General features: G+C 38.3%; 1 protein-coding gene across 3 annotated transcripts in view; it reads right to left on the bottom strand.

Annotated features, from left to right (window-relative positions):
• The window catches only part of INTS8 (integrator complex subunit 8), a 23,150-nt gene extending 9,528 nt beyond the window's left edge, over positions 1-13,622 (bottom strand). For all 3 annotated transcript variants that reach the window (XM_039548788.1, XM_039548790.1, XM_039548789.1), the window contains exons 1-16: positions 13,420-13,622; positions 11,994-12,168; positions 9,943-10,083; positions 9,456-9,527; positions 8,250-8,301; positions 7,843-8,025; positions 7,315-7,422; positions 6,506-6,661; positions 5,889-5,989; positions 5,400-5,541; positions 3,537-3,607; positions 3,223-3,398; positions 2,261-2,394; positions 1,544-1,654; positions 674-875; positions 2-123 (exon numbers count right to left, since the gene is read on the bottom strand). In XM_039548788.1, coding sequence (XP_039404722.1) covers positions 2-123; positions 674-875; positions 1,544-1,654; positions 2,261-2,394; positions 3,223-3,398; positions 3,537-3,607; positions 5,400-5,541; positions 5,889-5,989; positions 6,506-6,661; positions 7,315-7,422; positions 7,843-8,025; positions 8,250-8,301; positions 9,456-9,527; positions 9,943-10,083; positions 11,994-12,168; positions 13,420-13,549 — 2,076 coding nt within the window. In that variant the 5' untranslated portion in view covers positions 13,550-13,622. The remainder of the gene's footprint in view (position 1; positions 124-673; positions 876-1,543; positions 1,655-2,260; positions 2,395-3,222; positions 3,399-3,536; positions 3,608-5,399; positions 5,542-5,888; positions 5,990-6,505; positions 6,662-7,314; positions 7,423-7,842; positions 8,026-8,249; positions 8,302-9,455; positions 9,528-9,942; positions 10,084-11,993; positions 12,169-13,419) is intronic.

Genomic DNA, 13,622 nt, shown 5'->3' with positions numbered 1-13,622 from the left:
CCTTCACATAAGGATTAGTTTGAACCAGAGGTAATGGAACCTGCATGGTCAAATACTCATTCTCACACCAGTTTAAAAGGAAGGCAACGCATTCTTCAGCTATAACTTGTCGAAGAGGAATATCTAAAAGAAAAGGTATTCTTTGTTTAACTTCCTTTTTTTTTGAGAAAAGAGTGTTGTATGAAAATAAGCAAATCCCATTCCCTCTAATCAGCTGGTTTTGTTTCACAGCTATCACAGGAAAATATGATGCTCAGCCATACAAGAGACCTCACCTTTGGAAATTAGGAGCAACAAGAGTTTCCTCTAATTACAACAGTACTAAGTTACTCCCTCACTGCAAAACCAGGAAAAACCTTTTAGCAACCAGCAAAACTTTTCAGGTAGAAGTGCAGACATGTTTATCCTGTTCAAGTCCTTTAAGTGGCACTGAACAGAAACTGTCAATGTTTAGCAACAAGTAGGCATCAAGCTCATTTCCAGCTTCTAAAAACAAATGAAACTTTTAAAGACTTACTTTTACAGTGTAAAAGTCACTGCTGTTTTTCTACTTACACACCTAAGTGGTAAATCTGCAATACAAAGTTGTTTTATTTTGCTGTGCTTCCCCCCCCCCGCCTTCTCTCAAGGTTTGTGCTTTACTGCATCCTAGGAAAGACAGCAATGTACTTACCAGGTACTCTCATTTCCAAATATCCTCGGACTCTGCTTATAAGATCAGAAGGAGGACGTTCTCCAGAAACACCAGCTCCAGCTTCATGAGTGTAAATGTCCAAAAGTAGCATTTCATTCAGCATGACCTGACGGAGCTTTGGAGAAAACTCTGTCACAAGCTCCAAGCAAGCAGCAAAAAGCTGTTTTGCGTGGACAAAATCCTGTAATAAAAATTACATGCATTAATGATTCCTAAAGAATTCATAAGGGAAAATACTACAAGCTGAAGTGCCATTCAGCTCTATCCTGGCTGAACCAGCCTCAGCATCCATTAGCACCAGCATTGCTCAAGCATCTCAACAGTGTCTACTTATGAGTCCTTTGGACTTGCTATTAAGCTTAAGAGTTCCAGATTTTTTGAACACCAAACAAAGAGTTTAAGGAAAAACATGCTAGAACCAACTACTAGTATGTTTGGTACAATTTTGTTTTAGCTGCAATTTAGCAAACTTGTCAATTACAAGGAAAAAACAGCGTTCCAATAAATTCCTTATGTAAAACACTCATCCAAAAGAAAAGTACTTCATATTAGTAAATCAAATCACCACTGGATTTAGATGCCAGATAATTTAGAACATATAATCAAAACTTTATATGAATGAAATTATCTCCAGGCCCAACTCACTGGAAAGCCATTATCTTTGCTCTGCTGATGGAACTCTTGAGAGACAGAAATAATGAACCATTATACAACACATGGAGCTTGTTACAACACCTCCCTCACCTCCCAGTTCTTCCGCTGTTTTTCTCAAAAGGGGCCATCCAAATTTTCCATTTTCGTAAGATTCAATTGTCCAAACCAACCAGTAAGCTCAGATGGTTTGCTCACCTTAATGGCACAGCAGTGTAATCCCTTTGCCATCAGGATGTAGACCAAATCCCTAGTCAGACTGTCTTTGATTCCTAAAATAACATTGCCGTAAACATTTGGTACTTCCCACTGGGAGAGAAACGCATAGGACATTTGCACAGAAACAAGTTTTAGAATTCACATCACTGCTTAAAACACCCTAAACAAACCCCAAACACTGAAAATGACTGCCAACTCTTGTCTTTACATCCAATCACAAGTAATGTATGGCTCATTTACAAGTACAATAAAAACACCCAACTACCCTTTGTTCACACTCTGAATATGCAATAATTAAGGGGAGGAATCAAAATAAAAGACAAGAAATCTTTACTTATACAAAAAGATCTTTGTCTCTCCCGCTCCCACCTTCTAATTCCAGAAATTTAAGCTAAAACAATATTGCTATCTAGTCAGAACACTAAAAGCAAAAGCTATGAGAACATATTTTCTTATAAGGAAAGCCTGTGATACTGCCAGTAATTCCTTAAAACAAAGGTTGTAAGTTTTGTAATGCTCTTCACATAGAATGTGAGTTTAGATATGTATCATCATTCTTATTAAAACACCACTACACAGAGAGGGAAAAGATAAGTCACCCTGAGGATCTATTAGAAAATGTTTATTGTTCAGTGCAGTATGATACCTAACCAGTCCCTGAATTACTATCTCTTGTGACCACAAGAACTAAGTTACCTTATTAGAAATTGTCCAGAACTGGCGTTCTGAGGTCATACCATGCAACTCAATTAAGATCTGGCGAATCCTCCAGGGATCCACTGACAGTATGAGCTGATGTTCAAGCTGGCCAATATTGACACTTGCTGAAGCTAGAAGAAAAGCAGGTCTCCAGCACACTTCTCCATGTAGATACTTACAATTCTTTAGTACTTAACATTTTAATCGGAACATAGTAAGAGCAGCAGATACATCATGCTTCCATAGGTCCAGCCATCCTTTTGTGCCCTTCCATGAACACCCTGTGCTACGTTCCTAGCACCCTGACCTAAAGGGCTGCTTGCAACACCCCCCTTCCTCACTCCAGCAGCTCTTGCTATAGTAAAGCAGTAGCTTCAAGATTGCATTAAAAGCATGTTCCTATACTGCTTTAGTAAAAATATGCATTTTCTTAACTGGTTTAAGCTACTGCAAGACTGCATTAGAGCTGAAAAAGGTAAGGTCTTTCCAGCTCCAGCCAACATCTGGCACCTCTCGTTAGCTTTGACTTGTGCAGCTGCACAGCCAGCCAGCTGTACTGGGGAAATTAACTGGTTGAAAAGATCTGTTTTACTTCGGTAGGTTTAAAACTTCCTTCAGATGGCACTCCTGGGCCAGCTTACCACACAGTCACATCATCATTAATGTATTTAAGTCCAGAGGGAGGGTTCCATTTCTGGGAACAGCTGCCACAGCCACAAACCAACACCATACTCTCTCACTTGGTCACCCAGGACACACTCATTTGAGCTTATCTTTTACGCTCACTTGAGATACAAACAAGTAACCTTCTTGAACAAGTATGACATGCACCAAATAACAACAGAAAGTATTCTTTCAACCTTTATGAGAACAAACCTGCACTTAGCAACCTCAAGGTGTTCATCACAGAAACAGGGCACTGTCTGCTTATAAGTTAATGAAAATACTCTGAAAATTACCTGGGATATCATAAAAAGAAGTCACAGGTTTTGTGCACAAGTTGATTCGAGGAGATCTCTTCCGCATTTGCTCAATGAGCAGTTTCCGTTCATCATCTTTCAGCAGTTTTATGAAAAGCTCATGAGATGAAATCATGAAGACAAACTGAAGATCTTCCATGCCCAAACACAAGTTTCTAAACAAATAAAAATGTTAGTACATAAGCAGGAAGAAGGTGCTTATTTTTCCACTTACAAGTTCTTGAAATATTTATTGTGCTGTATTACATCGCTTACAAAGTGCAAATTCATGTTATCTTAATATGGGTACACACTTGAGAAATGCTGCCATTTTTCTCTTCAGTTCTTCAGAAGCATTTTCCAAGTTTATTGACCCTGAACAAACCTGGAAAAGAAAGCAGAAAAGAACTAAGCAGCCCCCTTGTAATTTATCGTTTTTAGTTACAGCCAGTGTTACTGACCAGCTTTTTGTCTCACAAGTAGTAACAGTCAGTAAATCTCTATCTCCAGTGAGGCAACAAAGTTATGGAATCATGGAATGGTTTGGGTTGGAAGATACCTTTAAGATCATCCAGTTCCAACCACCCTGCCACGGGCAGGGACACCTTTCACTAGACCAGATTGCTCAAAGCCCCATGCAGCCTGGCCTTGAACACTTCCAGGGATGAGGCATCCACAGCTTCTCTGGGCAACCTGTTCCAGTGCCTCACCACCCTCACAGTAAAGAATTTCTTCCTAGTGTTTAATCTAAACCTGCCACTTTCAGTTTGAACCTATTACCCTTGTCCTGTCCCTCAATGCCCCTGCAAAAATCCCTCCCCAGCTTTCTTGTAGTCCCCTTCAGGTACCTGAAGGCGCTCCAAGATCCCCTTGGAGCCTTTGCTTCTCCAGGCTGAACAACCCCAACTCTTTCAGCCTGTCTGTAGTTTTTGCTTTGTAGTGTAATTTTTAAATTTGGTCAAGTGCTGCTGGGTGGGAACCAAGTGCAGCTTTGCTGGGTGGTTAGCCTAATTCGTCTAGAATCAAACCAGTATGTCTGTGTTGCTCTGTGTAACCCTGTCATGACTCTGTTACTCTAATTGTAGAGATGAGACCAGCTCTCAAGGGTTGCTTGTAAGCCAAAAAAGAAAGATGAGATTTGACTGACAAAGCTTGATAAAGAAATCTCAGTACAACTGTGTGAAATATGACTGTCTCTGAAGGAAACCTGATAAAAGCTGTCGCTATCACACATGGATCAGTTTCCTTCAACCTGTACACAAGACAGGATGTTTCAGACAACTGTGATCTTCCCTCAGACATAATTCACATTCCTTTTCCCTATTCCTCTGGTATAGAGATCCACTGACACTGAGTGCCACACTATCAGTCAGCCTCACAAGATCATTTAGCACATGAGTTTAAAAATGAAATATTTCTAGGTGCAAAATGACAAGATTCACTTGGATTTGGGTTTTTTTTTTGAAAACAGCAGTTGCAAAATAACTAGATAGTTGAATTTAATTTCCAGCTTGCAAGAATTTTTTTTAATAATGTTTCGGTCCCAATACGAAGAGCTGATTAAGTTTTACTTGCTCTGCAGTAGAGAGTACTCACATGCTTGAAGAGACAAACAAAAGAACCAGGCTCAAATTAATAAAAAACATTAAAATAACAGCAAAGCAATAAAAGGATTAAGTTTAGTTTGAGCAATAACAGTTTCCTAAAAAGCTTCAATAAGGGTAACAGTGTAGGTCTCACATATAACAGTAACTCAGGATCACTTCACATGCTAACTTCTACAACAAAGCTGGTAAGGGAAAAGCGGTCCTCTTCCACAGGTACTTTTTCTACTCATTCTCTCTGTCTTGGAGAATTTGATTCTTTGTTCCACAAAAACAAATATTCAGCAATGTCTCCATATAATTTAATGATACCAGGAATAGCAGCAATTTCAAATACAAGCTGAAGCAACAGCTCACCACTGGATCCTCCCCATCAGAGGGAAACAGAGCTATGAACACAGATGCAGAACTGAGTGTAATTGTACTAACTGCAAACAAGTTCAATAATGTTTGAGAAGTTACCTTTCTCTGCTTCAGAAATCTGAGCATTACTTGCAACAATAATAGTTATATGGGGAAAGAAATCTCTCATTAAATACCATTTTCACTTCTAATTTTAGATGACTGTTTTACCTCAAGAAGGAAGTCTATTTTCTCTTTGCTGGGTTTCAGGAACAGTTGACAAAACTGAATATCAATTATTCGACCTTGTAATACATCGCAGACTGTGTTGCACACGCAGACTTTGAAACAGACCTCATCCAGAGCATCATTCCTGCATGAACACAAAACTGAAGATCACAGGATAGCTCTGACAAACAAAGAGTGGTATCACAGCAGTTAGAAAAAAAATTATAAAAAAAAAAAAATCAGTAAAGTGATAAAATTAACTGTTAACGTTCATTACATTTTTTCCATATACAGCCACAGTAAGATCCAACCGAAGAGCTGTGGTCTGATGTAAAATTTAGTTTAGACTATTGCTACCAGAAATGAAGGCTGAAGTTCCTTGGATGTAAGTAGTTTGTTGTTAAAAGATTTTACATACTTTCCACAAAAACCGTAACTAATGAAAATTGCTCTTCATTATCACTGAACATTGGTCATTATTTAATGTCTCACCCTTGCTGAGCTTTTTGGAAGAGTTCTCTCAGCACTGATTGTCTGAACTGTTCAGGTAAACTGAGGGTTAGGTTATCTTCAAGGAATATCTTCACTAAGTCCTGTAATAAAAACATAGTTGGAATAGTCAATGCATAATGCAAAATAAATAGACAGAAAATTATTTTATCTGGTAAAAATTATCAAACTGAGAGAAGCAGCTTGCATCCCTATTTAATACTAAAATTCATTGAACAACCAAAAAGGAATCAAGTAACAAAGAAAGCTATCATCAGAAAAATCAAAGAACAAACAAACAAAAAAACCAAAAAAACCCAAATTAAACTTGCAACATCTAAGTAGCAATATTCCCTGAAACTCAAAGAATTAAAATCTACCTCAAAATCCTGTATCTCAGCTGGCAGGAATTATTTACCATTGTACAGAATACAAGATATTTTAATCTAATATGTACCAGATTATGTTATATTCCTAAACACATAGGATTTAAAACAGTATGTTAATGGTTAAATTGCCATTTAAAATTTCTTAAAATCCATACCCGTTCAAATGGAATCATCCACAAGGAAAGATTAAAAACCCCCTCAAATATATGTGGGTTTATTTAGGCATCCTACCTGATATTTGCCAGATTTCATACAGCTGTGGATTTGACTATATGGAGTTGCCTGTTGAGATGCATCATCAGAAGATGAGGTAAGAACCTCACAAGCTTGACAATACCCAGCTAACCGTTCTTCATCTATGGTAAAATGAAGTGATGATGAGCCATTCTGAAAAGTAAGAGTTAATTCAGATCTTAGTAGCCAAAGTATTATGATACATATGTTTAATTCAGAAACAGAGACTTACAATTTCCCCAAGTAACAGCAAAAGAACAAAAGAATGTGCATGTACACACTTCATTTAAATAAAAATTGGAGTTCCGCAGTTTTGGAAATATGAATATGAAGCAAAATATAAAAGGAAGCATACCTTACTTATAAATTAAAATGTACTTTTTAAAAAGGTTAGATCATAGGCAATCTGATTTCCAAGGGAAAGTTAGATTAAAATAAAATAGGACGTGCTCTCTGGTTACCTTCCTCAAAAACACATCATCACCATGGACACAGGAAGTAGTGTTCAGTTGACTCAGTATTAGCGCTGGACATGTTATTTCTGCATTTTTTGCACCAATACAATTTGTGTAAAAGAATATTCATTACAAAATGTAGAACAAAGCAGCAATATACTGCAACCAATTAATATAACTTCAAACCAGGCACAATGTGAAAAAAAAATTACTGTCAAAACTTCAGGAAGTTTCTTTAAAAACTCTGTGCACCATTAAGAGTAATTAAACTGCTAAAGAAGGAAGCAATAATTTAGACAAAGGTTTATTTACAGAAAAGTTGAATACACATGCTAAAAGAACACTTGTTACCTTTGCAATCAACTCCTTTGTTTTGAAAAACTTTTCTTTAGCCTTTTCATGAACAGCTGCATTTGTAGATCCTTGTTGGAAATAGATTGCACCCAAATCATAACAAACCTGCAAACAGCACTGATATCAAACACACAGTACACCTTTCCCCACATACTTCAATTGCTTCCTCTTTAACTGCAATCTCAGTCTGAGTAATTCTGCACAAGTATTACAAAATTGAAGAATGATTTTCCTATAATCATTGAAAACAATGCAATAAGCTGTCCTTGTCATATAATGGGTTATTCTGGGGGATTGAGGGAGCAAAAGTGAGAGGTTGGTGGGAAGCAACAATATTTACAGTGATAAAAAAAGTTCTATTAATGTAAAATGAAGCCAGTATTATCTCATTGCATTACCAAAAGAACCAAAACAACACAGGGAACATTAATAGAAAAATACTGCAATTTACCTCAAAATTATTACTTAATACTTTGTCTAAAGAAACAGATTTAATTGAAAGCTTTAGTACAAAATGTGAGCTACCTGGCACTGTATCTCCTCTGCACTGATTTTCAGTCCAGCTGTGGAACTCTCTGTTTCTCCATTCACCATACCAGGTTCCATGGCCAATAAATCCAGAGTTCTTATAGTATGAACATAAAGATCTTTGTTTAATTTAAGTGCTCCTTCTAGGACCAGGATGGAATCAGCAGCCTGCTCCTTCAACTGTAATAGTTCAAATTCATTAAAAGAATTAACCTCTTGGTTTTAACTGTGGGTTTAAGTTAGTGTTAGAATTTTAACAGTTCAGTAAAAGGATAGTTTTAAAAAAAGTCCTTACACAACTGTTCTATTGCCATGTAGAAATGGCTTCTGTATTTCTTGTAAAATAAGGAAATTCATATTTACATGTAAAATCGAGCAAAAATAAGAAGGGAAAAGAGTCTCACCACTTTCAAAATATTTTCAGTTAGTTCCTTTTCTTGCTGAATCTGGTTCATACTGCAAGTTAGACACAACAGGTCAAGAGTTCAGTTATAACGCAGACCTGCATGTTATTTTATTTCATGTTCTAGATCACAATAATTCATTCATACTAAGTTTTGCTTGACTACATTTTCAACATCATTATGCAGGCCCACTGACTGCTCTTATCTATACCCGAAACACAGAACTATATAATAAAAAGATAGTTTTGCATGAGAATGTGGTTCAATAAAACAAAAAGTTGCAAATTTATCACTTCCTTTTTTAAGATTGGACTGCTAATAGCAATTCAATAGCAAAACAATCATGAAGAAATCTTCCACAGCCTCAAGTCTCTTGAAGCTTCAACATTTAGATCTGCTCAAACATGTCGGGGACAGAAGCATGTTCACACATTTATATAAAAAATTAAAAGTATTTTTTAATTATTTTCCCCACACAGATTTTCATTTTATTCAGGACCATACTCTGATACATATAGGACAATACAAGATTTATTGTAAAATGAGGAGGAGGAAGAGGAGTATGGTTAATCAACATATTTAACAGACTCTCTCAAGCAAGTATGGTCTAATGCTAAATTATAAAATTAACATAAAACATATGAAAAGTACCACTTAGATACTTCCAAATTTTGGAGAAATCTGTAACATAAAAGTCAATTCCAAGGACAAGTTGTTTCTAAAGCCTCACAGCTTCTAGAAGGCAAAATGCAAACTTGATTTTAAATTACAAATTATTGTCTAATGAAGCAAATTAAAATACTTCATTATTTCTTAGCTTATCATACACAATGCTTCAAACTGGTATAATACAACAACCATATTAACCAAGCTACTCTAAGTTAGGGATGCAAAAGAATGCAAGAAATGTATGCCATCTAAACTAGAGCATAAGCATTCTGCCAAGGCAAATTGTCACCTCCCTTCCTCCCGTGATTTTTCATGCCACGATGAAGTCACAAAGATTATAACACTGACAGAGTGGAACAAAAAACAAGTATATGTATCAAGCATGTCTGACAGGAAAGTAAGAATATACTTGAAATAAATCCAAGTTTTCCATGTTACAAGTAGACATTCTAAGCAACTGTATGTTACTAACTTAGGAATTACATTGCTGATTATAAAATAGCCACGACATCCAAATGAATTATACCTGTAACTTACACATTTAACTGAGGTGGACCAGGTTTCACTTGCTTTACAGGAAAACTACTTTGAACGATGGTCCTTATGGCCCTACATAGGGGGAAAAATTAAGCAAAGAATGGTATTAGCCTCAGAAGTGTAATAAGCAGAGTACAGGCCTTTGATAATAGCAGTTTACCATTTCAGAAACATACCATCAGAATAAATCCTTTACTCAAGAGCACATCTAGTAGTTAAGAAATGCTCTTATGTCCATAAAAAGCCAAAAGACATGTATTTATAAGGTGACAGTTCAAACCACTACCTTTACTGTCTTTTTTTTTAGGGAAGAAAACCAGCTCTAGAGCAGCTTTTCAGACTCAGCTCCTTCACTATAGCCTAGCAACAGATCACAATATTGTTAGTACTTCAGGATTCTTTCTCCTTCAATGTACGATTATACACATAGAACAAAACACTACTTTCTTCTATAATTATTTTATATTATTGCCTAGAAGTAGTTTACCATCTGTTGTAGAGTAGTATTGCCATTGCAGTGGTTGGGGGTAAGCTGGACAGGTCTACATCCACATGTTTAGTTCCCGGGGGAACTTTGCTGATACACAGAAGTTCATTCAGTAGCATGTTCAACACAGGAACAGACAAGCTATTAAAAAATAAAATAGAGAGAATCATATACTTCATAGAGTAAATCTACTTATGGAATTTTAAACAATATACACTGCTGTTCAGTACTGGATTATTACTTAACATCCCACGGATGTTTATTCAGCATTTGAGATCAGGTATGTAAAGCAGTTACCAGTATTAGCTGCACAAATTAAGCCCAAGTGGATGGTTGCCCTGACAGTTGGACTTCTCTGTACCACTGCACTAGCCCACACAGGCACCTTACCAGAATAATCCAGTCATCTATAACAGCACAACTCAGCTAATAAGAAATTATTTCAAAGCAGCCCCAGACCACACTCCCCGAACATAAACAACCCCATTTCCATCACAAATGACATTTCACTCACATAAAGTGAACAGTGAAGACTAGGAACTCTATGAACACAGAGAAAGTAAAATACACATCGGCTGGGACAGAACTCTCTAATAAAATGAGAAGACATGAAAGCTGGACTGCACTGCTCCAAGCTTTTGTGGTATAATTTAACAGAACTAAAATACTATTACAAATTTAGACATTATTTGAAATTAGATCAGCTACTGCCAAAGTACCTTTGATCTTGTGAAAAATCTGCATTCTTTGAAACCAGTATTGAAAACAACCAGGGAAACTACACTTTCAGCAGTTAAATCCAGGATTTCTGTTGAACAAATTTTAGGTCTTGTGTTTTATCAGGAGTGTTCTATAAGGAGCGGCTGGTGGAGGGAGCTGGGGGTGCTTGGCCAGGAGAAAAGAAGGCTCAGAGGGGACCTTATCACTCTCTACAACTCCCCGAAAGGAGACTGTAGCAAGGGGATGCTCAGTCTCTTCTCCCAGGCAACAAGTGACAGGACATGAGGAAATGGCCTCAAGTTGTGTCAGGGGAGGTTTAGATCGAATTTTAGGAAAAATTTTTCACCAAATAGGTGGTCAGGCACTGGAACAGGCTACCCAGGGAAGTGGTTGAGTCACCACCATACCCTGAAGGTACTTAAATTACATGTATATGTAGCACTTAGGGACATGGTTTAGTGGTGGACTTGGCAGTGTCAGGTTAATGGTTGGCCTCAATGATCTTAAAGCTCCTTTCCAACCTAAATGATTCTATAATTCCATGCAAGTTAGAACCAGGGCAATTATTACCCCCCTAAGTTTTTACATTAAATTATGGGTAAAAGAGGCAAGAGACCTGCGTGAATTAATAAAGAACTCCTGCCATTATCTAAGTGTAAACAGGAAACCAAATGTAAACAAGAACCATGTGGACACAATCCTGTGCCTCGTGCTCTGGGGTGACCCTGCTTGAGCAGGGAGGTTGGATCAGGTGACCCACTGTGGTCCCATCCAACCACACCCATCTTGTGATTCTGTGAAATGCAGCTCCCTAATGTGCAGTAGTTCCCGACTGTTCTAGCTCATCAGACAATACTTCAGCCAAAATTTAAAAAGGAAAGATGCAAAGGTGGGGTTTGTCTATTTCAATCACAGTCATTTCAGTGACCTAGTTCACAGACATATGGAGTTCTTCATATCAACAGAACTGGAGCAAGACCTCCAATTTCAAGTGCGTCAGAATGAGGAAACTTATGCTAATTTTGTCACTGAAGAAAACATAACCTCCAATTCATCTTAATGCAGTTTCCATGTACATACCTCCATGTCTAAGACATGCTATTTTTTGTCTCTAAACAGTGTTGACTTGTTCAGACACACTGCCTTTATCAAAACCCTTTCCTAACTTACAGCTGAAATAAAACTTGATTTCAATTGTCACATCCAAGACGGTTCTTAATGAAAGGGAGATACTGTCAGAAAAGGGAGCAAGACAGATTTCTATTTTTTAAAATAAGTATCTCAAGCCACTTCAATTTAGTAAGTTCAGCATGAACATGTACAGACTATACCTTTTTTCTAATACATCCAAATCCCACTTCAGATGAGCAGCAACTTTGAGAGCAAGAAGTTTTAAAATGCGGTTTCTTTTGTTATCAGGTGGTGGCTGGACTTGGTTCTGTTCATTCACTGATGGTTTTGAAGCTTGTTCCAAGAACTGAACAATCAGCTGCACAGGTGGCGGATCTGCAAAAAACCACAGCCACGCCTCAAATTCTATGTAAGCCCAGAAATTAGGAGGGGGTTTCCAGCTATGAACAGGGGTTTTTATCCTTGGTGTTTATAGTGCTGATATTGTTAGCTGGTAAGGTTCTAATCCCCAATGGTGTCCTGCATATGCTGACTCAAATTAGACTATTAACGTACCTTTACTTAACCTTAAAGTTCACTTGACCATGGTAACCACACTCTCACGCCTTTATTTATTTTCACTATTTTGTATTAATTATAATACTTGCATCTGCTGAAAATAAATGCTGCCTAATGAAATCACAAGTGAACTATTGTAAAATCTACATATCTACTTGTAATTCTCCTCTGCATGTAAAGTATATTTTCAACCAGTTGCTGGTACTTCTGAATACATTTTAAAAACACTTTCAGATTGGTTAAAAAACAACATTAAAAAAAGCACCCAAATCTCTCCCTTAAAATAAGATGGCCAATACCTTTGAGTTCTTCTGAAAAAAGAGGCCCAAGAATAGCTATTACACTCTCACTGAACTTTGTGAAACATAAAACAAGTATTAACAATTTACTTAATTAATTGCAAAACAGAATCTAAGTGTAGATCTAAGCATAAGAGCTAAGCTAGATTATACTTAAATTTACTTTTTGTAGAGGCAACACTGGCCCAGGTTTTCCTGTTTCCTCCGCCTCCCCACAGAATTTGGGTACTGAAAAAGATGACTACCACTTATGACTATCAAAAGATCAGCTACTTTTAAATATGGTCACTTTCTTATAGTACGCCAGACGAGATTTCTATTTATTCCAGGTCCAGAGAGCAATTTCAGCACTGAATATTTCGGAGGACTTCAGCTCCTGACACTAACAAGACTCCAACGGGAGAAAACCAGCTGCGAACTGCAATGATGCTCACAAGCAGCACTTCCCACCGTACAAACAACTTACAACACTTCCGCACACAACATTCACATATGCGAAAGAAAAAGCGATCTACCAGACAAGAAAGACAGAGAAATGAAGTTATTACATAGGAAAGATAATGTGAAATAAGAAAAACCGCGTAAATGCCGCCGCACAACCGCGGGCAGTGCCTGGCTCCCTCTGCCCCCGACTCCCCAGCACCGCAGCGGAGCCCCCCTCACCGACGGCTCACAGCCCCCCCGAATGATCCTGCCCCAGGAGGGGCCGGGGACCGGAGACGGCCCGAACCCGAGGCCGCAGGGAGGCGGCGGCCAGCAGGGCACGCACCGGGAGAGGGCTTCTGCAGATGCTGCTCCAGCAGCGCCTCCTCCAGCACGAACTCGAACCACGACGTCTGCGGCGGCGTGCATGGTCGGCTAGAGGTGGCAGCTTCCCGGTCCGCCGCCTCCGCGCTCATGCCGACCGCTCCGCTTCGAGCCCCGCACACAACCCCACAGCCACCGCCGGCTGCACAAGATGGCCGCCGGCCC

This window comes from Corvus cornix, chromosome 2 (assembly GCF_000738735.6).
Source record: "Corvus cornix cornix isolate S_Up_H32 chromosome 2, ASM73873v5, whole genome shotgun sequence".
NCBI lineage: Eukaryota > Metazoa > Chordata > Aves > Passeriformes > Corvidae > Corvus > Corvus cornix.
This window is presented reverse-complemented; position numbering and strand designations above follow the sequence as displayed.